At 43.9% G+C, this 26,212-nt stretch overlaps 1 protein-coding gene across 3 annotated transcripts; it reads right to left on the reverse strand.

The window, feature by feature from the left end:
- Positions 1-390: 390 nt before the first annotated feature.
- Positions 391-26,212, reverse strand: MMADHC (metabolism of cobalamin associated D). Of its 3 annotated transcripts, none has more exons than XM_060256964.1 (8): positions 26,052-26,212; positions 22,073-22,116; positions 16,895-17,039; positions 16,344-16,561; positions 10,732-10,837; positions 10,205-10,335; positions 5,668-5,754; positions 391-1,036 (listed from the first exon to the last, which is right to left on the reverse strand). In XM_060256964.1, the coding sequence occupies exons 2-8, from the start codon at positions 22,085-22,087 to the stop codon at positions 842-844; spliced, it is 897 nt and encodes a 298-aa protein (XP_060112947.1). In that variant the 5' UTR covers positions 22,088-22,116; positions 26,052-26,212; the 3' UTR covers positions 391-841. The 3 variants fall into 3 exon arrangements, with proteins under 3 accessions (XP_060112947.1, XP_060112948.1, XP_060112949.1); XM_060256965.1 differs by having other exon boundaries at positions 25,866-26,067; XM_060256966.1 differs by having other exon boundaries at positions 25,820-26,061.

Raw genomic sequence — 26,212 nt, forward strand, 5'->3', positions numbered from 1 at the left:
ATCCAGGGTTGTGGGACCCATATGGACTTTCCCCCTTCTTACTGCAGCCGCTCCACCTTCATAGCTTTTAATCCATAGATCCTACCACCTTAGGAATCAACTTGACAAAAATCAACATTTTGACATGACAAAAATCCATTATTTGCTGGTATCTTCTACTAATGGGTCAGGGTACCCACTGCCTCACCATATTAAGAGAATGCAAAGCTAATCAAAGCCTTTAAGATGGGTAGAACTTAATTGACTTATTAAATATGTTGTGCTTTTTATTCATTATGAAATAGGACCCTGCATTCAAATGTACGTAGCAAATCCCAATTTGAAATAAATTATATACTCCAAATAAATACAGAAAACAGAAACAAAACAATATGGGACCTGGTACAAATCTAAGATTGTAATTAGTTTTCTTTAATACTAGATAGTTGTACAACTGTGAATGTTCTCTCAAGACCGCTTTTGTTCAAACTTAAACAACTCCTCACTTAATTGTAATCTTCATTATCTGCAATTTATAAAATATTTTATAATTTCCTAAACTACAGATTTGGTCAGGGACATACTGATGGAAATGGCATTATAATGTCAAAGATTCGTGTTCCAAAGTATTAATTTCGTTTATAACAGGGAAAATGGCCTTAGCATTACATATACACACTTCTTAAATAAAAAGGTAAGCTACCATAACAGATTGTGTAGAGAATGCATACAACCCACTGCCTAAAATAAATAAGATTTAAAAAAAAACAAACCCTTCAAATCTGTGTAATTTAACACTTGATTTTTTCCCAACAGTGTTTATTGACCAGTGCTTAAGAGACAACAACATGGTGCCATGCAATTAATTCTCTCTCAGTTTCTTCATGATAGGGCTCTCAGGTGCAGCGTTGGTGAAAATGCTTCCTACTACCACGTGTGTTCCCCAGAGATTATGACGAATAACTTTGCAGCAGCCAAGGTCCTCGATGGAAAATCCTAAATGGCGATACCGTTCATCCGTTTCAAAAAGGGCGTTATTTGTATAAGGGCCAAAAAACTGAAAACAGAAAGAAGAAACAGAGCACAGGTCATCATTGTTAATTGGATTAGGATTTCAATATATTACACATATTTGTCTTAAAATCTAAGATTAACAGTACAACCCTAAGCACAGGAACATTTTCCTAAATCCAGTGAAGTTAGTGGACTTAAGGCAAGCCTCTATAGCACTGTGCCTGTTTTTAATATTCTATTTTACTTTTTCTGTTCTCGTTGCTGCTTTGGTACTGCCATTTCTATGAACTGATATTTCTATGAATGTTTCCATGAACTGAACAGCGTCTTCTCTAATGGAAAATAATAGTCCCTGCATGATCTTCTGATGCCCATGTGCCCATCCCTTAATAACAAATGTCTATATTCCTTGTATATTCATACATCAAGATTTTTTTTTATGAGATTAGCCAGGCACAGACCATTATAGGCCATTCTGTGTTACGTATCATCCTGCCTCAAGGTCGCATGCGTTCTCTTTCTCTCCATTTTACTGCCACCACAGCCCTGTGAAGTAAGAGTGTGTGACTGATCTATGGTGTGGAAAAAAACTATTCTTGTCTGCTTTTGTCTGGCTGGGTTCCAACTATCTTGGAGAGCCAGTTTGGTGTAGCGGTGAAGTGTGCGGACTCTTATCTGGGAGAACCGGGTTTGATTCCCCACTCCTCCACTTGCACCTGCTGAAATGGCCTTGGGTCAGCCATAGCTCTGGCAGAGGTTGTCCTTGGAAGGGCAGCTGCTGGGAGAGTCCTCTCCAGCCCCACCCACCTCACAGGGTGTCTGTTGTGGGGGAGGAAGGTAAAGGAGATTGTGAGCCGCTTTGAGACTCTTTGGAGTGGAGGGCGGGATATAAATCCAATATCTTCTTCTTATCTGTCAAGATTACAACTATCAAGACAGTTTCTCGATGTCACAGTGAAATGGAAAACATTCGAGAAACTTTCGAGAAACCAATTTAGATAGACTGTAAATTCTTTTGCTTTCATTTCAGTCCATTTCCAGTTGATGGTGTTCAACAGTCCTTTCTTATCAATAAGGGTGTGCAAAACAAACAAACAAACCCAAGAAAATCAGTATTTTCTGATATTCCTGAATCCCAATATTAGCATGGCATTGGGATTTGGAAATTTTCCAGAAAACCTGAAATTTTTCTGATCCATTATGGAGAATTAATCTGGGAATATCTGGGGCAACAGTTAGTTATGGTAGAAGCACCAAATCTGTGGCATAGTTAATACTGCCTCTCCTCAACACCCCCCCCCACACACTGTTTGAGAAACACTGGACCAGGGGGTCCAATTCTTTGGGCCCCTAAAGAAGATACACCATTCTCCACTGCTTTCAATGGGGGGATGAAAAGCATCTAAATAGGCCACGATCTCTTTAAATGCCTTCTCCAAGGCATGCTGCTGCTGCTACTGCAGCAGTGGGGGCACAACTCAGCAAGTGAATTCAGAGGGCAGAAGCCTTCTCAGTTCACTAGTCAAGCTGTGCCGCAGTCATGGCAGCAGGGCTTAGAGGAGGCGATAGGCATTTAAAGAGGCAGCGGTCTCTTTAAATGCCTACCACCTTCTCCAAGTTGTTGGATGAATAAGGCATGGAGACAATGGATCGTTATTCAAAATAAAGCTCTTAATCTAAGCCTATTAGGAAGGGGGAAGAATGGGATGGTCCTAAGAAAATAACAAAAGTTCTTTAAAACGACATATTTATTCTACAAATAGGCTAATGTGCAGGTGCGGATGCATCCGGTGCTGCATGAACTGCATGAAACTGCAGGAAAACAAATCAGCCAGTATCATAATGCCCCTGTATAAATCGATGGTGCGGTCTCATTTGGAGTACTGTGTGCAGTTCTGGTCGCCGCACCTCAAAAAGGATATTATAGCATTGTAGAAAGTTCAGAAAAGGGCAACTAGAATGATTAAAGGGCTGGAACACCTTCCCTATGAAGAAAGGTTGAAACGCTTAGGGCTCTTTAGCTTGGAGAAACGTCGACTGAGGGGTGACATGATAGAGGTTTACAAGATAATGCATGGGATGGACAAAAATAGAGAAAGAAGTACTTTTCTCCCTTTCTCACAATACAAGAACTCGTGGGCATTCGATGAAATTGCTGAGCAGAGAGGTTAAAACGGATAAAAGGAAGTACTTCTTCACCCAAAGGGTGATTAACATGTGGAATTCACTGCCACAGGAGGTGGTGGCGGCCACAAGCATGGCCACCTTCAAGAGGGGGTTAGATAAAAATATGGAGCAGAGGTCCATCAGTGGCTATTAGCCACAGTGTGTGTGTATATATAGAATTTTTTGCCACTGTGTGACACAGAGTGTTGGACTGGATGGGCCATTGGCCTGATCCAACATGGCTTCTCTTATGTGATACAGAGTGTGGGACTGGATGGGCCATTGGACTGATCCAACATGGCTTCTCTTATGTTCTTATGAACTGCACTGGCTACCTCTCGAGTACAGGATCTGTACTCAAGGTGTTGGTCCTTACCTTTAAGGCCCTTTATGGCCAAGGGCCTGCATATCTTTGGGACTGCCTCTCCCCATATGAACCCCCCTGGGCTCTGAGGTCTGCTGCTCAACATCTTCTCATAGTCCCTGGTCCTAAGGATGCCCAGCTGCCTTCGAGGGCCAGGGCCTTTTCAGTCCAGGCCCCTACCTGGTGGAATGAGCTCCCGTTGGAGATCTGGGCCCTGCAGGCCTTATCAAGGTTTCGCAGGGCCAGTAAGATGGAGCTTTTAATTAATCCAGCAGGCATCCTTGAAAGTCATCACAATTATGGTGTTATATTATGCTGTCAGCCATCAGCCGCATGCTATTTACCGCCTATGTCTGTAAGACTGTTTACTGTGCTGCTCCTTTTTGTAATGTCTGTTCTTATGATATTATTTTAACTATTGTTAACTGAGCCTGCCTCGGCAGAGAGGGCGGGGTATAAATAAAAACTTATTATTATTATTATTGTTGTTGTAAGCTGCCCTGAGCCAGCTTGCGGGATAGGGCAGGATATAAATCTAAAAATTAAATTAAATTAAAAGAAGGGTGGCAGCAGCCACAACAGGTAGTGAATTAACCTACTTTCTACAAACGGACATGTTACAACCACCCAATCCGTTTGTCAAGCACACCAATTAACACACAGGATTGTCTCTGAGCCGGGTTGCACTTCCAGGTCAGGTCCCTGCTAGAATCAAAACAAATAGGTTAACCCTATAATGACTGAAATTTAGATCTTCCTATGTCCCGACACGTGTGGCGGTGGTGTGACTCAGAAAGTGAACTCGGAAGACGTGGTGGTGGGATTTGGACCCGGTAGTGGGTGTTAAGAAGACCAATGTCTCTTTAAATGCCTACTGAAGAAGAAGAACTGCAGATTTATACCCCACCCTTCTCTCTGAATCAAGAGACTCAGAGCGGCTTACAATCTCCTTTACCTTCCTCCCCCACAACAGACACCCTGTGAGGTAGATGAAGATACTGGATTTATATCCCACCCTCCACTCCGAAGAGTCTTAGAGCGGCTCACAATCTCCTTTACCTTTCCCCCCCCCACAACAGACACCCTGTGAGGTAGATGAAGATATTGGATTTATATCCCGCCCTCCACTCCGAAGAGTCTCAGAGCGGCTCACAATCTCCTTTACCTTCCTCCCCCACAACAGACACCCTGTGAGGTAGATGAAGATATTGGATTTATATCCCGCCCTCCACTCCGAAGAGTCTCAGAGCGGCTCACAATCTCCTTTACCTTCCTCCCCCACAACAGACACCCTGTGAGGTAGATGAAGATATTGGATTTATATCCCGCCCTCCACTCCGAAGAGTCTCAGAGCGGCTCACAATCTCCTTTACCTTCCTCCCCCACAACAGACACCCTGTGAGGTAGATGAAGATATTGGATTTATATCCCGCCCTCCACTCCGAAGAGTCTCAGAGCGGCTCACAATCTCCTTTACCTCCCCCCCCCACAACAGACACCCTGTGAGGTAGATGAAGATATTGGATTTATATCCCGCCCTCCACTCCGAAGAGTCTCAGAGCGGCTCACAATCTCCTTTCCCTTCCTCCCCCACAACAGACACCCTGTGAGGTGGGTGGGGCTGGAGAGGGCTCTCCCAGCAGCTGCCCTTTCAAGGACAACCTCTGCCAGAGCTATGGCTGACCCAAGGCCATGCCAGCAGCTGCGAGTGGAGGAGTGGGGAATCAAACCCGGTTCTCCCAGATAAGAGTCCACGCACTTAACCACTACACCGAACTGCTTCCTCCAAGTGCGGTGGCACAACTCAGCAAGTGAATTCAGAAGGCATGTTGTGCTGCGGCAGCAGTGGTGATGGCAGCGCTTGGGAAGAGTAGGCATTTCATGAGAACAAGCATGACATAAGCCTTCTGAGTTCACTTGCTGAGTTGCACCATTGCTGCAGCGGGGCTCGGAGGAAAGAGAGCTTCTCAGTATAGCTGAATGCGCCAAATAAAAACCACCAACAACAAAAAATAGGAATGAGGGGGGTGGGGGGAGTCAGGTATATCAGTAGCTGAATACCAGTAAAGTCCTTTGGATATTTTTAAGATTCACCTTAACTGAACGCACATCCTTGCTTATCATAATTTAATGGAATTACTTACTGCCAATCCTGAAGTTGGGTCAATGAAATCTGCCCAATAGCCTTCAGCGGACAAAGCACAGCAAATTTCCTTGGCACCATTGATAAACTAAGTAGAGAGGAAACAAATGCTGAAGGTTAGACTCTCATATGCTGAATACCCTTTTAAGCTGACCGCATATTCATTCCCTCTATATCACATTACTGTAAAATCGAACAGGGTGGCTGTTGACAAAAGCTGAACGACAGCGCTAAGAAGATTAAGTTTAAAAATCTATGTTGAGATACTCCAGTCACGTGATTTTTAGGAAAAGTTCTTTGTTTTTGTCAGAGAAGGATTAGCGTCGTTTTGTACAACTAGGAGAATGCAATCGCTTTGTTTGCTCGTGTGAATTAGAATGCAATAATAAATAAATAAATAGGAGTCTTTTGTTGCCATTTTACGATTGCCCAGTTCTGACGTTAGCCATCTTCTTGACTTTTTCGACAGTTTTGTAATCCACATTATTGGGTTATTGATCAGCTCCTATTTTAGGTAATATCTCTATTTTCTTTGTTATAAGTCCCAAATCTTTAGTACCCCACAACATGTCAATTTTAGAGAAAGAGCTATGTCTGGCTGGAAAAAAAAGGTATAGTCCTATACTTCAGGATTAAACTTCCTCCGTATATAATAATAAAAGTTATTTATATCCCGCCCTCCCCGCCGAAGCAGGCTCAGGGTGGCTAATAACATATACAGGTATACAATACAGTACAATAGGTATACAGACATTAAAATTAACATTATTTAAAACAATTCAGTTTGGTTCATATAAAAGCAATTCATATAAAAGCAATATCTTCCAAATTCTCTTGTTTAACCAATTTAAAAAAAAAAGACTTTGGCAATTTCCCTTCTTTATCATTCTTTTTTTCTTCCCAGATCTATCTACCGTATTCTGAATTGTTCCGTTGTTTTTCAAATTCTTCCTAAATAAATTATTTGCAAAACACAGATTACAATAAGCACAGGCACCGGATATGATAACTTCTAAATATATGATGCTACTCTTCAAGGTGCCAAGGTGTCTAAAAGGAGACACTTAAGTGTAGGAGACAACTGCACAGCTTGAACACTGTTTAAAATTCCAGAACAGCTTCCATTGTCCAAAGGGCAAGCTGCATTTTTTAAACTTAAGAGGTGGCTCTCATCTCTTCAATGAAAGAAGTTGCCAAAGAGATAACATCAAAGAAAGCCTTTGCATTTATAAATGCTTTGGACTGTGGTCAAAGAGATTCTGTTCCAACAAAATTCTTGCTCAAGGGAATAAAAACTTTTGGAGATGTTGACTTTGACATCTACCCTGTCAGAGAAAGGTGACTGGAACAACTAATTTATGCCAACCTGAAATCATCTGTTCAGTATATTGTACCTGTTTCAAATAAAACCAGATTTATTCAGTATATGTTATTCTCAATATACTTCTAAACATAGTGCTTATTCATTTTTCCTGTACCAAATTACGGTAAAAGGGAACATATACTTATGAAGCAATACAAAGGTCTCCTGTACAGATTGGGGGATTAATCAAGTTCTCTCCAGAGACAGGGTTACATTTTTGCCTTAATGTCTTAATGAACAGCCCAAAGGGTCAATTCAGACATCACACAAAACCATGATTTATTTCAACTAAATCTGCAGTACCTAGTATTCAGTCCACAGATAATCACTCATATTTTGGTTTGCCTCTACAAATACCAGTTTCACTATAGTCCTTTGGTAGCCTGGAAGGCATTGCTGGAGGAACAAGTCCAGATTGAGCCGGAACATCTGCATCCATATAAAATTACTGTTCAAATTAACTGCAGTTAACAAACCAATGCAGATCCCGGTTTGACAGACCCTAACTACCCATAGTTAATGGAGTAGCCTGCATTCAGACAATCATACCACAGTTCATTCAACTAAACCATGGTTTTGCATGTTTTTTGAACTGAGAATTTATTCTAATGTAAGCATAAATTCCCATCAAACGTCTTTAGCTTGGAGAAACGTCGACTGCGGGGTGACATGATAGAGGTTTACAAGATAATGCATGGGATGGAGAAAGTAGAGAAAGAAGTCCTTTTATCCTTTTCTCACAATACAAAAACTCGTGGGCATTCGATGAAATTGCTGAGCAGACAGGTTAAAACGGATAAAAGGAAGTACTTCTTCACCCAAAGGGTGATTAACATGTGGAATTCACTGCCACAGGAGGTGGCGGCGGCCACAAGCATAGCCACCTTCAAGAGGGGTTTAGATAAAAATATGGAGCAGAGGTCCATCAGTGGCTATTAGCCACAGTGTGTGTGTATATATAAAATTTTTTGCCACTGTGTGACACAGAGTGTTGGACTGGATGGGCCATTGGCCTGATCCAACATGGCTTCTCTTATGTTCTTAATCTATTAAGTTACGTATTTTAACCATTAAGTTGCATGGTATAGTCATGCTGTATTGATTTGGAAGAAAAAACCCTGACATTTCTCCTTGAAGCATACAACCCAGACACAGCTTCACATAAAGATTAGCTCAGGATATGAATGACCTAAAAAAGAGACAAACTTACACCCAGGGCGGAACCATTTGTACAAACATTCTGTTGTAAAACTGCAAGTTGTAATTATCTGTTTGTTTCAATTTCATATTAAATCACTGGCGTCTCAGTAAGAATTTAGACAACACTGTCGATCGTCTTGACTCTTTTGATCCTGGTTTGTTACCATCTCACAACAGCCAGTCAAGCTGATGTCAATTAAAACAGCTTGAGGCTCCAGTGCCGCAACACTTACCTCTGCCCACAGCTCGCTGTTATTATTTCAGCCAAAGTCTCTCATGTTAAGCTAGTTCTCCTGAGCTTATTTCCGAACAGTCACAATGCAAACAAATAGGCCATTCAATTGTGAATGTGCTGTTAGGAACCTTTAGGCCAGAAGGTTACATCTTCCATCCCAGCACCCTTACAGTAATTATATTGGAATTGACAGGAAGGTGGACAAGGAAGACAGAGGACAAATAGGATGTAATTAGACCAGATTACAATGGCCAAGACCAACAGACCATGACTAACATAGAGACAGCGACACACTCAAATGGAGATTTCCTCTCTATGCCATGTTCACGGTGATGCTGAAATACTACACTCTTCCCAATCAGATAACCTTAAAAGGCCACATCAAAGCTACTGCAATGGCAAAAATCTTTCAAAAGGATTAGAAGCGTCTTAAAAGTGAACTGCCTATACATTGTGCAAGTCGTTCCAAGTTGTGTATTAGCTTGTAGTTCAGCAGTTTCCCTTTTCAATCTGCTCCTGATGTTCAGGAAGAACTTCAGGAACAGACTTAAAAGGGAAAATACTACACTGTGTTAGACATATTTTTTTTAAAAATTCATTGTGCTGAAAAAACACAAAGCAGATGTAGAGAAAGACATTTTTTTAAAAGGTAACGCCTGTTTTTAAAAAAGGTAATAACTGCGCAAGTTGTTCTGAGTTTTGTAATAACTTGGTAGTTCAGCGATTTCCCTTACCGGTCTGTTCCTGAAGTTCAGGAAGAACTAGATGAAGATCTAGATCTTTTAAAAATGGTAACAATGTTACAATTTTGGAAATAATAAAAATGCTGTATGCAGAACAGCTAGCGGCAGTAACATTCGCTATGATATAACTACTAATATTTTTTCAACAAACAAATCAGTGCCGTAAGAAAGGGTGACCTCTAGTGGCAATTCTGCAAATAACCTGGTCGTAGCGAGAAGGAAGACAAATACAAAGTCTGACAAAATACAAACTGAACTGGGGAGAAAAGAATTCATTTCGTAAGCTTTAAGTAAAACCATTTACATACTCAAACCAAAAAAGAAAAAAAATCATGGACAAAGTAATGTAGTGCTAAGAAGCACTACATATTTATAGCGATTATTTTGATCCACACGGTCACGATAGGTGCTGGAATACAGGTATTGGTGGAACCACCCCAAATGCGCCCTGTGCTCTCCACATATGCTCTATTTGTAGAGAGGTTGGCTAACACAGTATCTTAAGTCAGACTCCACAACAGTGAGTGTCAGAGCCAACAACGTGCATATGTCTTCTATGGAGCATCAGAACTAACATGATACGATACATAGACATGTACAAAATCCTGCTTCCAAGGGAAATTAAGGGTATTCTATTTTCATACATTTACAGTGCAATCCTAACAGCACTTTTCTGGGAGTCAGCCCCACTAGATAGACCTTAGTAGGATTCCTTCTGAGGTCGGTAAAATGAGTTCCCAGCTTGCTGGGGGGAAAGTGTAAAAGACTGAGGAAGACGATGGCAAATCACCCCGTAAAAAGTCTGCCGTGAAAACGTGAAAGCAACGTCACCCCAGAGTCGGAAACGACTGGTGCTTGCACAGGGGACCTTTCCTTTCCTATTATCATACATTTACAGTGCAATCCTAAAAGCACTTTTCTGGGGGTCAGCCCCACTGAATAGACCTTAGTAGAATTCAGAGCAGACCTGTTTAGGATTGCTCTCACAATGACTTACATTTTCTATGAGAGTCTCTCGCTCACTTTCAACTTCTTCACTCCAGGAAGTCATATCATTTGCAGTTTTCTGAGTTACTGTTAGTATGGTTAGATTATTGGAAGTCACTTCTGGAAACATGGACTCAAAATCTACAAAGGAGGAAATCAAAGAAACAAAGTAGCTTTAGACACTGTTATGCTCCTCCCTCTCATCCTTATTTTATGTAGTTATTTTCCCAATAGTTACTAATCAGAACGAAGACATACATCTGTTCCTAAATGGACTCTCAGATTGCTGTGCTAAATGTCTTCCTCACATAGAAAACGGCTTTTTTTCTTAACAAAAGGCCCAAGGAAATTAATTCAAATACTATTAACAAAAAAGGCCTACTAGTTCTTGCATGCCAATGTTAGTTCATAAAAGTTACAAACCTACGCATAGCTCCAGTGAAAACAATGGGGCTTACTTCTCAGTAATCCTATGCAGGATTGCATTGAAAGTTTACTATAATTAAAAGGCTAAAAAAGGAAGGACAAATTCCATACCTTTGCGCAATAGTTCCGGGCATGTTTGTATTGCACATTCTACCTTGGCAGCTTCAAAGTATGCTTTTGCATTATTAACTTCTTGTTTATGAGGAACATCAGTGCTCTGAGGAAAGAAAAACAGGTAATTCCCAGACCCATGCCAAACAAAACAGGAATACTGATGGAGTATTTTAGTAGAGAGTTTTTACCCAACATCTGCAATTTTAGGGTTCACCAAAGTGATGGGCAGCTTCTGGACAGCTGAAGTGCAATTCTATTCCTGACAAACTGCAGGGCGCCACCTAGGAGACGGTGCGATTGCCCTCTCTGCATTAGCACAAGACGCCATTTCAAATTAGTGGGGGCGGGAAGGGAATGGGAAGAGAGATAAATTACACAAGGCTCTAAGGCCTGCTTTTGGACACATTCAAGAACAGAAAGGAAGAAGGCATTTTCATCCACCAATCTTGGTACCCAGCTCTGCAAAACACCCTACAGACTATAAATTGCAGAAAGTCTCAGAACAACCAGCAAATTCCACAGAACAATCAGCACAGTCAAAAACCATCTTCCTTATCTTCACACCCCTTCCAACCCTCTCAGCAATTCACACGGAACAATGGTCACATTCAACAGCCAGTTTCCTTATCACTACCCTTCCAGGAAGCCCCACCAAACAATGGGCACATCCACAAACCAATTGCCCTTTCACCACACCCCCTCCAGCCTAGAAATAGCAGCTCTCCAGCAGCCCCGGCCCCACTCAACGCACAGCAGCCAAGAAGGTCAGAGCGCCTGCTCCGGCTGCAACGCCACTGAGGATGTTCTCCGCAGCTGAGAACGAAACGTCTGGAAGGAAAACTTTCTCCAGTGGAACACGGCACTTGAGCCCGAAAGATTCTACAAACCCTAATGACATTCAAGAACATTTGTTGCGATTTTTGTCGTACATCTCACAATAACCACAGAATAAACGGGCACCGGTTTTCATGCTCTCTTCCTGCTGATCTCCTCTTGCAACAGGCAGATACAGATGAGCAGTCAAGTGTCTACCAGAACATATTCTCAGTTATGTGCGGGTCAACAATCCCGGCGAATGTCCTGCTCGATTTGTCTGGACCCCTAGAAAGTTTGAATAAACCTTCACACAGTACAGAGATTCCTCATCAGATGAATAAACAGAAGGGAACGGGTCCTTCAGGGTCTGAAAACGACTGGTTGACGACAACTGTTACAATACAGAACCAGTTCCTCTTTTTAACTGATCCTCACCAAAGAAGAACATTCATGCTGGCTAGATGTAATGCACTACCATCGGCCATCCTCTCCGGAAGATACCACAGAATCCCCCGCACTCTTAGACGATGACCTTGTAGCCAAGGAGTCATCGAAACGGTCCCTCATGTTCTTTTGGACTGCCCTTTTTATAGCAGTCCACGAGCAAGATACCTAGATGCTCTGCTCTCTGACCATCAAGGCCTTTCTGACAATGCCAAGGTTCGTTTTTTACTCCACGGGAAACACAACTTTGTCACTACTCACGTTGCTTGCTTTTTACAGGCTGCGATCCAAATCAGAGAGGCTTTTACTCATGCATAGCCTACTGCTATTTTATGTCATTTAACTTTTGCTGGTTTTTTAAGGTTTTATTATATTCTATAGTGTCACCGTTGGTTTTAAAGTATACTGTATTCTCGTATTAATGCCAATAAAGGTCTATGGTATGATACAGAACCAGTAAACTGGCTTCAGACAATAAATAAGTAGCCAGAACTGAAGCAAGGGGTGGGGGGAGGGTGGTACCTTCTCCTGCTACTCTTGAATGGCATGCCTACATTAATTACTTTGTGATATTACTGTTGTCACACACTGACTTTGTGATATTAGTGCATCGCATGCTTTTAGTAGCCAGCCTTAGTACTGTGCTGTCCTGAGTAGCCGAGGCCGCAGTTAGACGCACCATTTAACCCATCAGCGAGGCACTCCTGTTTTCGTCTGCCCTTACTTGAAATACAGTTGTCTGATCAGACATCCTGACTGTAATCTGCCTCGTCAAGTGCCTGTCATGTCACTGCCTGATCAGACAGCTGGCCTCTGCACATGTGCATAAACAATGCTGCTCTTTTGCCCACATGGGGACTATTTCCTAGGACCGCGGACTGAACAATGATTGTTACTCACAAATCCCAACCTAAACAAACACTTGAAAAGGTGTTTGCTGTTGCTCAGAATGCGTCTCTCTGCTTAAGGCATCCACAGGCCCCTGCTGCCTTTCCCTGATGATGTGGTTATGCGCGCATTGCCAAGATTTTTTTAAAAAATGGCACTGAACCCGGATTGATGGGGATGGAAGCTGTGATGGCTTGATGATGCTGGAGTGATCAGGCAGGGAAGATCCGTTGATGGCTTGCCATCAAGCGTTTAGGACCGGACTTTATGCACCGTCAAATAAGTCTGGAACTGAGTCAGGACAGGAGGGGTTGCCCACGACTCACGGACCCTTCCCAGATGTTGCTATTTGGACGCGCACATTAAATCTGACAGGCATTCATGGCTACGTTGGATATAAATGCACGTCCGACCACAGTCCAGGATTTGCAAGGTGTGGCACAAATCGTTTGTTTGTTTTTTTAAAAATGCATTTGGACTTCGGCAAGAAGGACTCAATAGGAAGGCTGGAGGCAGGGGTGTCAAACATGTAGACCGCAGGCCGGGTGCGGCCTGTAGATGGCTCTAATCGGGCCCTCCAGCAACTGGCCGCTGTCTGCTTCATTCTACCTTGCCTGCTGTGTTCGGTCGCCATTTTGTGTTTCTCTCCAGCGATCAGTTGGCCAGCAAAGCAGCCTTTCTTGGCTCCTTCTCTCTCCCCCTCCCTTTTCGCAAAGGGAGGAGGAGAGAGGAGGAGCCAGCCAATGGAAGAGCCTGGCTCTTTAGCTCTGCTGGGTGATTAAGTTTGCCAGACTCAATTAATCACCCTGCAGAGCTACTGAGCCAAGCCTCTCTTCCTTCCTGGCTGAGGCTCCTCCCTCTCCTTGTGCCCTGGAAGGAAAGAGCCAGAGCTTCCTTTGCCCAGTCCCCACCATCGGGAGAAATACAAAGGAAGCACTTTTAAGACTAGCAACGTTTCATTGAAGGTATGAGCTTTTTGCCTTGCTAGAGAGAGAGTTTGATTGGGCTTGTAATGGGTACAACTGGTTTCCCCTTCTCTTTTTCCTATATTCATGCCCTCCAGTCTTTCTCAATAGGAAAGCATGTGAACTGTTTAAAAGAGCAATAACAACACGCCAGGGTTAGGCTGAGTGTGTCCAGCCCAAGTTTACTTAACAAATTTCCCTTTATTTTTCTTTTACATTTTCCTATGAGTGGTGCTCTTGAACTTAGACTTCCCAGATAGTAGGCTGATACTGACCACTGTACACGGCTGTCTCTCTGTTCTTGCACTGCCACATAGGAGTTGGAATTATTTTTCTGGGGAAGACTATAGTTTTGTAGACAAGCACATAGCCCTCAGTCTGTGCCACGGTGCCTTCACATGTTCTTGACTAGCACGTGAAGCAACTTACGTACAAAACCCCACAATGCCCAGCTGCTTCATGTTTTCCTCTGGGTCTGAGGCTCAAAGCATCGACTATGAGATCTTTGTAACGAATGTCTATAAATTAGGGTTGCCAATCCCCAGGTGGGGGCAGGGGATCCCCCGGTTTGGAGGCCCTCCCCCCATTTCAGGGTCATCAGAAAGCAGGGGAGGGGAGGGAAATGTCTGCTGGGAACTCTGTTATTCCCTATGGGGATTTATTCCCATAGAAGATCATGGAGAATCGATCCGCGGGTATCTGGGGCTCTGGGGGGGCTGGTTTTTGGGGTAGAGGCACCAAATTTTCAGTATAGCATCTAGTGCCTCTCCCCAAAATACCCCCCAAGTTTCAAAACAACTGGACCAGGAGGTCCAATTCTATGAGCCCCAAAAGAAGGTGCCCCTATCCTTCATTATTTCCTATGGAAGGAAGGCATTGAAAAGGTGTGCCGTCCCTTTAAATGTGATGGCCACAACTCCCTTTGGAGTTCAATGATGCTTGTCACAGCCTTGATCTTTGCTCCACCCCTAATGTCTCCTGGCTCCACCCCCAAAGTCTCCTGGCTCCACCCCCAAAGTCCCCAGATATTTCTTGAATTGGACTTGGCAACCCTACTATAAATCAAAAGTAGGTTTGCAACTTGCAGATGTGCACACCTGAACAGCACATATCCAAGACTGGTACAGCACAGGCACTGTCTGCAGTTTTTGATGCAATCATTCATAGCAAGAGGTGACATTTATCCGAATATAAAACAAAATATTGCAGGAGTGCCAATGTTTTAAGTAAAAAAAAAAATTTGGGTTTGTCTGCGCCTTTATACAGTTTCTATGTCCGCTACCTGGCATTACATTTTATGGACACATGTGGCCCGGCCCGACAAGGTCTCATTTATGTCAAATCTGGCCCTCATAACAAATGAGTTCGACACCCCTGGCATAAGGTATCCAATAAGCCTCAAGCTATGAGAAGGCAGAAAGAAGATGGAGTACCTGGTAACTGGCAAGTATTTAGACAGAACTTGGCAATTTATGTTGAACCCTTCCCAAGACAAGAATCAGATAAGGTAATTGTCAACCTACTGATTCTACAGCTCGCTTGAACGCTGTAAGCCAAGCTGTTCTTTTTTGTTGTTGTTGATAGTTTTGTGGTTTTATGTGTGTGTGTGTGTGCATTCATGCATGCACCTAGAAGTTACAGCAACTTCTGGTGACTGACCCCTACTGGGGGCCTGCAGGATATTCAGAGAAGTGGATGAATAAATCCTGTCCCCACCTCCCGACTGCTGGTATTCCGAGGAGATCTCCCATCCAAGTACTTGCTAGAGTTGGCCCCGCTTAGCTGCCGAGTTCTGATGAGATCGGGCTTGCCTAGGCTATCCAGGTCAAAGCAGCCAAGCTTCTTCTTAAAACATGACCCTATCTACTGAATACTGGATTATTTACTGAGTTATTCTATGTTATTGTTGTGTTTCTGTCCTCACTTTCTGTCCTCTGTCAGTGTACATACTGAGTTAATAATTCCAGGGTGTAAGTCAAAACTCCCTTGACTTTCAAAAGCTTATACCCTGGATCTAGTTGGTCTTTAAGGCGCTACTGGACACTCTTCTACCGCAAACCAATATATCTATTCACCTGAAACTATCTTGCTGGTTTAAAAAAAATCTTAAACATTTTAGGGTTTCAATCTGGAGTAGCCCAGAACCTTACCTAGGGAACTACCTAAATCTTGGCAGGTAGCTGCGTTGGCCTAAAGCAACAGAACTCTTTAACTTTGTTACCTAGCCCTTTTTAGCTCAGTTCTCAGCAACCGTTTCCAACTGAAGGAACCAAAAATGTGCATTATGGACTCTTAGCAGGCAGTATGAGGCATAGCCTGATTGGGTATAAATACTCTGTGTAGCCTTGTGCCCTTGTATTTCCGCCTCCAGAAGGATTTCAAGACCCACATCTGGTTCCGGTCATTTCCTGCACTGGCTCTGGAGCTAGACAATGCATTCTGCAGATCTTGTATGAACATTCAAGCCCCCGTGTGACTCTGTCATTGGATCGTTACCTGAAACTCATTGATGTACTGAGCCATCACAAACTCATGCCTCTCGCTCGCCAAAGGCTCCACTAAAACGTCAGGCAATCTTTTGTGGACTTGCGTTGTCTTCTGAGATGCTGTGCCGTTTAGATGACAGTCAAAACCTATGTTACCCGGTAGCTGGAATCTCTGGTCCTGTGGCCCAAAAGGCCCCATTGCTTCATCTGGCCACACAGTTCTCGGACCTGTCAAAAAAAGGTTATGTTTATATGAGTATCTCATTTTAATAAACCACTCATTATTTTCAAAAGCAAAAAAACGAACATTTCTGCACATACTGCTGCAGGAGGTAAAAGGACTGTAAGATTCTAGCAACCCAAGGCTGTAATTCTAAGCGTACTGATTAGGAAGTTAGTCACACCACATTCAGTGGGGCTCACTCCTGAAGGTATGCTTAGAATCGCGCAGTAAATTCCACAAGTTATTGAAACAGGTATTTGATTTCTTTTAAAAAAAATCCCCAATAGTCCATTTTAGATGTTAACGAATGTGAAATTAATTCTCGGAATTGTCCTTACATATATCAGGAGGTGCAGCTGCTACAGAAGGCTCGTCTGAGCCAGATGATCCTGCTGTGGAAAAAGCTTTGGGATTTACAACCCTTCTAACCAAAGAATAAAATCCTGGCAGGTACGTCACCAGTCTAGCTCTGTTACAAAGCACCTAAAGGGGACACAAAGAGAATGGAATGTAGCGCAGGTTGCAAATTACAATGATGACTTTGCACACAGAGCCTCATTCTATGAAAAAAGAAAAGAAACCCAGTTATTGCAATGCGTAATGTATTACTAGTTTCATTATTTTCTTCGAATGTAGCTAAATTTTAACATTGCAGTTGGAAAAAAAAATTTGCACATGATTTTCTATATGGTGAAGTGTTCAAACAAAATTTGCCATACAGAAAAAGCCGGATGATAGGTTTATGCTCTGATAGGCACAATGCATTAAAAGAGCAAATAGATGCGTGTCTATTTTTTTCAGTTAGTTCCACTAGTTTATCTTGAGATGTCACATTTCCCACAGCAACGCTGGCAATTCTGCTAGGGACAGCTGACTGCAATCCTTGGCCACCACGCCTAGTGTCAGAAAATTCAACCCCAGCCTCATGCAACAGAACTGTGTGCATGGCAACAAACCCAGAAAGTCTTAACCCAGATGAACAAGCAGAAAACGGCTTCAGTTTTAATTCCTGAATCTGAAAACAGCTCGAATCAATAGCAGCTCAGATGCGTGGTACCTTCTCCATGTGGGTTTACTTTGAAGCCTAATGACCACAAATGCCAGCATTATTAACTAATGTACTGCCACTAATGCTGTGTTCAAGAGTTTATTTTACAGTCTCCGACTCCCAGGATCACAACCTTTAGCTTCTCTTAAAAACTACTGCAAAATAGTTATGCACTCAGAATTCAACCATCTTCAGCTGCAGATCACTTTTAGGCCTATTTAGTGACGCCTTCATTTGTAAATGCAATTGTAGCCAACACAGATATTATTCAAAAACACACAAGGCTAAAACAATTTGATACGAAAGCATCATGACCTGCAGCACAAGAGAAACCCTCGGCTGCCATAGAACAAAAGAGAAGGCACTGGTTTCAAAAGGTGGATTTCTTTTCTTTTCTTTTTTTTTAAAGAAAGGCTACCTTTAAAGCAGACTAAGCTTTAATAATCTGATCCCGGAAGAAAAACGAACCCTTTGCACAAGTTATAAAAAACATCTTTCTTAAAACAAGTATAAACTCCCGTTTAATAATATCTGCTCGCATGGACACAACTTTCTAATGCTTATCAAGAAGCCACTAGTGAACAGCTGGTAGCAGAGCACTGATCTGTCTTACTCTATATCTATCATTGAAAACCTCTTTTTTCAATTGAGTGTAACATGCTGTTGTGCTGGTTTAATTAAAACGGTCCCTGTTATGTGCAGGGGCAACGAGAAATATAATCTAAAATGGCAACGAACCACATTTTAAAAATAAACATGTGTGTGAACTGCTGTTTTCTTGAACATTGAGGGCTAAATCAGATTTATTTATTTTTTAAAAAGCTGAGTCTGACTCTCTTTCCAAAGCCTCATAGCAATGGCTGGGCCTCTCTCTTTAAAAATAAAGGAGAACTGATTTAGCTGGGAGCTGTGATGTGAAGGGAGGAGGGGCTTTTGCCTTCTCTTTGGGACCTTTTACCAACCAGAGACAGCAAAAGGGAGGGGGGCAAGACCTGCCCCCAGTGCTGTTTCTGGTCAGGAAAAGGGGCAGAGGCGAAAGCAAGACCCCCCCCCCCTCAAATTGGGCTGTCATTTACTTTTAAACAGCTTCTGTGTGGCTGCAGAAAAACAGTTAAGTCCGGAGACCCCTTTTTTAAAAAATGTAACATCTAATTTGGCCCTGATTTCCTACTTAATATCAAACTCCTCATGTTTTATTTGAAACAATTCATTAGAGTCCCCTAAGTTCCAAAAACGATTGGTTCAGGGAAATCACAATGAGAAAAGGATTTAAGTCTGCTGCAGATGTGGGACCTCCATGCATAGGGTTACACAGAGACTTGTTGTGTGCTCATTTACTTATGCCCACTATTGTCCTCTTTCTCTTTCCTGTGAGCCCTCATTGCCTCTTCCCTTTTCCGGCTTCTTTCTTCTTTCCCACTCACCAACCAACCTTTGTCTCTTCACCTTTCCCTCCTTCCTTCTGCAGCAACCTTTCCCTAGGAGAATTCTGGTTGAGTTGTATAGTGCCAGCTGTTGGGCCAGGCTGCGCACAGCTGCACAGTGAAGAGTCTGAAAGGACTTGTGGGGGGGCACATCACTTCCCCTTGTATTTCCCTCCCCCCTCCTTACAGTTCCCAATCCTCATATTTCCCTACTTCTCTCCTTCCAACCTGTCTTTCGTCTGTCCCATCTTTGCTATATTTATTATTTATTTTTTTCATTTATACTCTGCCTTTCTCCACAAAGAGAAAAAGGAACCCAAAGTAGCTTATATCGTTTTTCTGTCCTTCATTTTTTCCCTCACAGAGCCAGTTTGGTGTAGTGGTTGTGTGTGGTCTCTTATCTGGGAGAACTGGGTTTGATTCCCCACTGCTCCACTTGCACCTGCTGGAATGGCCTTGGGTCAGCCATAGCTCTTGCAGGGGTTGTCCTTGAAAGGGCGGGATATAAATCCAATATCTTCATCTACCTCACAGGGTGTCTGTTGTGGGGGAGGAAGGGAAAGGAGATTGTGAGCCGCTCCGAGACCCTTTGGAGTGGAGGGCGGGATATAAATCCAATATCTTCATCTACCTCACAGGGTGTCTGTTGTGGGGAAGGAAGGGAAAGGAGATTGTGAGCCGCTCTGAGACTCTCCGGAGTGGAGGGCGGGATATAAATCCAATGTCTTCATCTACCTCACAGGGTGTCTGTTGTGGGGGAGGAAGGTAAAGGAGATTGTGAGCCGCTCTGAGACTCTTCGGAGTGGAGGGCGGGATATAAATCCAATCTTTGTCTTCTTCATCTTCTTCTCAGAACAACCCAGTGAAATAGGTAGGGCTAAGAATGTGTAACTGACGAGTGACGATTCAAACCTTGGGTCTCTTAGATCCTAATCTGAAACTCCAACCACTATACCACCACTGCATCGCACTGACTGTCATAAAGTGGCTGCTGTGAATAGCAGCAAGCAGCTGGGTCTGGGTGAAATGTAGAAGAAGAAGAAGATATTGGATTTATATCCCGCCCTCCACTCCGAAGAGTCTCAGAGCGGCTCACAATCTCCTTTACCTTCCTCCCCCACAACAGACACCCTGTGAGGTAGATGAAGATATAAGATTTATATCCCCCCCTCCACTCTGAAGAGTCTCAGAGCGGCTCACAATCTCCTTTCCCTTCCTCCCCCACAACAGACACCCTGTGAGGTAGATGAAGATATTGGATTTATATCCCGCCCTCCACTCCGAAGAGTCTCAGAGCGGCTCACAATCTCCTTTCCCTTCCTCCCCCACAACAGACACCCTGTGAGGTGGGTGGGGCTGGAGAGGGCTCTCACAGCAGCTGCCCTTTCAAGGACAACCTCTGCCAGAGCTATGGCTGACCCAAGGCCATGCCAGCAGGTGCAAGTGGAGGAGTGGGAAATCAAACCTGGTTCTCCCAGATAAGAGTCCACACACTTAACCACTACACCAAACTGGCTCTGTACAAATGACATGGTAACAAGTCACTGGGTGGTTGCTGCAGGGATTGTAAGTCAAAAGGGCTCTGCCCCTTCCCCTGTCAGAAACGAAGTCTGAAGTCTCGCAATACTGTTGTAGTTATCCACACTGGCCTCTGAAAGCACTTATTCCTTAAAGGTACAGGTGCTGCTGAATCATTTTGGAGAATTTTAACCCTATTGTTTAATGTTTTAATATTTCACTTTTTTTTTTTTTTTTTGCAAACTTAGGGCTTTTTTTCAGGTTTGTAGAAATGTCTGCCTTGTTTGGCCATGGCCCCAGTCTCCAGATTCAAGTATCCACACTGAAAATTATGTCTATTCACCGTGATTGGACAACATGCCACTTCTTGACACTGTTACAAAAGTCCCTTTGAAGGTCCCAGGTTCAATCCCCTGCATCTCCAAAAAAGGGTCCAGGCAAATAGGTGTGCAAAACCTCAGCTTGAGACCCTGCAGAGCCGCTGCCAGTCTGAGAAGACAATACTGACTTTGATGAACCAAGGGTCTGATTCAGTATAAGGCAGCTTCATATGTCCATAACAATTGCAAAAGAACAATTTATGGTTGCAAACTTAATCCTAATCTTCTGCATATATTGTCTCTCCTAAGGAAAGAGAAAGTTACTTTTGAGATAACATGCATAACAGCACGCTGTAAATGTGCAATTCTACAGGCACTAAGATGGAAGTCCCTCCCCCCCCCCCCCCCGGAAAAAACCCTCAGTGGGTTTACTTCAGAGTAAACATGATTTTGTTTTAGTAAACAATCGTCTGATACATGTTAAAAGGTAAATTAGTTGGATGGGAAAACTTCTGAGATAGAAATGCCTTCCTTTTGGCCCAGGTTTATAACAAGAGTAATCAACAGACATTCTCACATTTTGACATATTACTGTTTTATTGCTTTCGCATGCTCATGCTACTCAGATCAAAAGTTTGCTCAATTTGTTAATTTTACTATTCTGTCATTGGATCTTAAATTTTGTACCATTTTGCATTCTGAGCCACTGCCTACCAGCTATTTGTGGCTCTGCTCACTGTACTGGATTCCTCGTCTGATGAAGTGTGCTTAGAGCGCACGAAAGTTTACGTTCTAACTAAAACTAAGTTGGTCTTAAAGGTGCAACTTGACTCCTATTTTGTACTACTTCAAAAACAGTTCAATAGTGAAGCAAATCACTTTATGCTACACTTTATAAAAAACAAAACAGAAGTCTAGTGGTACCTTAAAGACTAACAAAATTTGTTCCAGAATAAGTTGTCATGAATCAGACCTCTCTCTTTCTATTCATTGGTTAAATTAATTTAAACCATATACCATGACACATTAAGTTCTCCAGTCTGGATGTTTTCATTTGTTTTCTCAAACTTTTCACAAAAAGAACTGAAGAAAGCACTTTTCATTCACACCCTGTTAATTACTCAATCCACAATACAGAAGTTAAAATTCAATGCTCTTATAAAGTCAACTTAAAAAAAAAAAGATAATAAAATGGTTATTACTTACACTGGCCATTTCCATTGGCCTTTTTGTTTCAAAGACGACTCTCTCTGAAACAGAGACAGTCACACAAGCATGACTAATTACATAACATTTGTGCTTCTGTTGCAACTTGTTATAGATTTGAATTATGCTGAAATGTCACATGCGGCATACATCACAACAATGCCCAACACTTTTCTGCCTGAAAGGATTACTAGAACCTGCTCGACAAGACACAGAACAATTATTTCCACTTTACCTTAATTTTAATATAGAGTATGCTGCGCAAGAAGAGAAATGACATAGGAAAAGTCCCCTGTGCAAGCACCAGTCATTTCCGACTCTGGGGTGACGTTGCTTTCACAACGTTTTCACGGCAGACTTTGTATGGGGTGGTTTGCCATTGCCTTCCCCAGTCATCTACACTTTCCCCCCAGCAAGCTGGGGACTCATTTTACCAACCTTGAAAGGATGGAAGGCTGAGTCAACCTGGAGCCGGCTACTTGAAAACCCAGCTTCCACATAAGGTCACCCAGAAAAACATGGTACAACATGCAGATACTGAACCTGACCATAACCCTAATCTCATAAATAGTTGTATTCATACAGCACCATTGTACTTTTCTCCCAAAACTTCAACTCAAACAGACTGCATTTAGTTAAACAAGTTCTTAACCTGTACAGGTTTATGGGGGCGGGGGGACTTGTAAAAACCAACACAAATAAATCACGCAAAGTCCTAGCTTAACTGGAAGTACTAGCAGAGAATGCACAGATCCATTTTGAGATACTGTGCTGCAATGGGTGATGTGAATGGGAATCACTGTTTCTTCACAGTAATTGAAAACACGTGACTAGTATTCTAAGGCCCCTCTTAAACCTGCAATTCTATGCATGCTCCCTTTGAAGTCAAATCCCATTGTATGAAGTGCAATGTATTTCCGCAAACATGCATCACAGAAATAGGCTGCAAACAGTAATTTATGTATATTGTTTTGGAGATGAGAAAGTCATCTCAAAAGTTTAATATTGATACAACCAAAGCCCTTGATTTCTGAGGCCAAAGAAGGCAAGTATTGAAGCCTAAGCAATGTTTTTTACTGCTTATTTCATTTTGGTATTATCTTGTCTGTAATTATAACTTTGTTGTGAACTGCCCCGAGCCTGGCTATCGGGAAAGACTGTCAAAAATTCAGGCCACAAGAACGAGATGAGGGCATAGGGTTGGCCAGATCCAGGTTGGAGACAGATTTGGGGATGGAGTCTGGAGAGGACAAGGACATCAATGCTATAGAGTCCACCTTCTCCAGAGGGAACTGATCTCTGTAGTCTGGAAAAGCTGCCCAGGGGATCTCCTGGTCCCCCCTGGAGACTAAGCACTTTATGCTACACTTTATACAAAATAGGTTTGAAACAACAGGATCAAGGAGCCATGAAACGTCATTGCGCAAAATGCAATACTATACTAGGGGAGGGACGGTGGCTCCGTGGTAGAGCATCTGCTTGGGAAGCAGAAGGTCCCAGGTTCAATCACCAGCATCTCCAACTAAAAAGGGTCCAGGCAAGTAGGCGTGAATAACCTCAGCTTTGAGACCCTGAAGAGCCATGAATGTGGCTGTGGCTCAGTGGTAGAGCATCCGCTTGGGAAGCAGAAGGTCCCAGGTTCAGTCCCCGGCATCTCCAACTAAAAAGGGCCTAGGCAAGAAGGTGTGAAAAACCTCAGCTTGAGACCCTGGAGAGCCATGAATGGGGCTGTGGCTCAGTGGCAGAGGATCTGCTTGGGAAGCAGAAGGTCCCAGGTTCAATCCCTGGTATCTCCAAAAAAAGGATCCAGGCAAGTAGGCGTGAAAAATCTCAGCTTGAGACCCTGGAGAGCCACTGCCAGTCTGAGTAGACAGTACTGACTTTGATGGACCGAGGGTCTAATTCAGTAGAAGGCAGCTTTGGGTGTTCATATGTATGGGAGGGACAGTGACTCAGGGGTAGAGCATCTGCTTGGGAAGCAGAAGATCCCAGGTTCAATCCCCAGCATCTAAAACTAAAAAGGGTCCAGGCAAGTAGGTATGAAAAACCTCAGCTTGTGACCCTGGAGAGCCATGAATGGGGCTGTGGCTCAGTGGTAGAGCATCTGCTTGGGAAGCAGAAGGTCCCAGGTTCAGTCCCCGGCACCTCCAACTAAAAAGGGCCTAGGCAAGTAGGTGTGAAAAACCTCAGCTTGAGACCCTGGAGAGCCATGAATGGGGCTGTGGCTCAGTGGCAGAGCATCTGCTTGGGAAGCAGAAGGTCCCAGGTTCAATCCCTGGCATCTCCAAAAAAGGGTCCAGGCAAAAATGCGTGAAAAACTTCAGCTTTAGACCCTGGAGAGCCGCTGCCAGTCTGAGTAGACAATACTGACTTTGATGAACCCAGGGTCTGATTTAGTATAAGGCAGCTTGATATGTTCATATGTTAGGGGAAGGATGGTGGCTCAGTGGTAGAGCATCTGCTTGGGAAGCAAAAGGTCCCAGGCTCAATCCCCGGCATCTCCAACTAAAAAGGGTCCAGGCAAGTAGGCGTGAATAACCTCAGCTTGAGACCCTGGAGAGCCATGAATGGGGCTGTGGCTCAGTGGTAGAGCATCTGCTTGGGAAGCAGAAGGTCCCAGGTTCAATCCCTGGCATCTCCAACTAAAAAGGGTCCAGGCAAGTAGGCGTGAATAACCTCAGCTTGAGACCCTGGAGAGCCATGAATGGGGCTGTGGCTCAGTGGTAGAGCATCTGCTTGGGAAGCAGAATGTCCCAGGTTCAATCCCTGGCATCTCCAAAAAAGGGTCCAGGCAAATAGGTGTGAAAAACCTCAGCTTGAGACCCTGGAGAGCCATGAATGGGGCTGTGGCTCAGTGGTAGAGCATCTGCTTGGGAAGCAGAAGGTCCCAGGTTCAATCCCTGGCATCTCCAACTAAAAAGGGTCCAGGCAAGTAGGCGTGAATAACCTCAGCTTGAGACCCTGGAGAGCCATGAATGGGGCTGTGGCTCAGTGGTAGAGCATCTGCTTGGGAAGCAGAATGTCCCAGGTTCAATCCCTGGCATCTCCAAAAAAGGGTCCAGGCAAATAGGTGTGAAAAACCTCAGCTTGAGACCCTGGAGAGCCATGAATGGGGCTGGGGCTCAGTGGTAGAGCATCTGCTTGGGAAGCAGAAGGTCCCAGGTTCAATCCCTGGCATCTCCAACTAAAAAGGGTCCAGGCAAGTAGGCGTGAATAACCTCAGCTTGAGACCCTGGAGAGCCATGAATGGGGCTGTGGCTCAGTGGTAGAGCATCTGCTTGGGAAGCAGAATGTCCCAGGTTCAATCCCTGGCATCTCCAAAAAAGGGTCCAGGCAAATAGGTGTGAAAAACCTCAGCTTGAGACCCTGGAGAGCCATGAATGGGGCTGGGGCTCAGTGGTAGAGCATCTGCTTGGGAAGCAGAAGGTCCCAGGTTCAATCCCTGGCATCTCCAACTAAAAAGGGTCCAGGCAAATCGGTGTGGAAAACCTCAGCTTGAGACCCTGGAGAGCCGCTGCCAGTCTGAGAAGACAGTACTGACTCTGATGGACCAAGGGTCTGATTCAGTAGAAGGCAGCTTCATATGTTCATATATGACAATTCACGTGGCGCATCTCGTATACTGACGCTACTCGCCGTTTATTTCCTTCCTTACAAAACGCGGGTGGCCTCGGAAGAAGCGGACCAGGGCTTCACCCAGGGCACTTTCGGTAGGAATAAAACGCGGCTGAGTGTTCAGAGTCTCACAAATCTCTCCTTTACGCTTTCTAAGGCTCCGCAGCGTGCTTCTTACAGGCTAGCCCCCGAGCAACACGGGGCAGCTTCACGGCCGCGTCCTCCCGGGTCCTGAGCCCCCATCCCGCTCGCAATCGCCGGAAGCGGCGACGAAGAGGGCAGCCCGCGAGGCGAGACCGTTATCTGTCAGTCACCAGCGGGGGGGGGGGGGGCAACGAGGGGCCACCGCCCGCAAGGCTCGTACCTCTTTCTCTCTGCCGGCGCTCACTTCCTTCCGGTAAAATGGCACTCCAGGCCAATCAATCGAGCCCAGCCTTCCCGGCTCGATCTCGCCTCATCTTCCCTCGCGCTCTTCCGCCGGCGGCGATGAGCAGGCGAAACCAATCGATCCCGATGCTGACGCGC

This window comes from Heteronotia binoei, chromosome 16 (assembly GCF_032191835.1).
Source record: "Heteronotia binoei isolate CCM8104 ecotype False Entrance Well chromosome 16, APGP_CSIRO_Hbin_v1, whole genome shotgun sequence".
In the NCBI taxonomy this organism is placed as follows: Eukaryota; Metazoa; Chordata; class Lepidosauria; order Squamata; family Gekkonidae; genus Heteronotia; species Heteronotia binoei.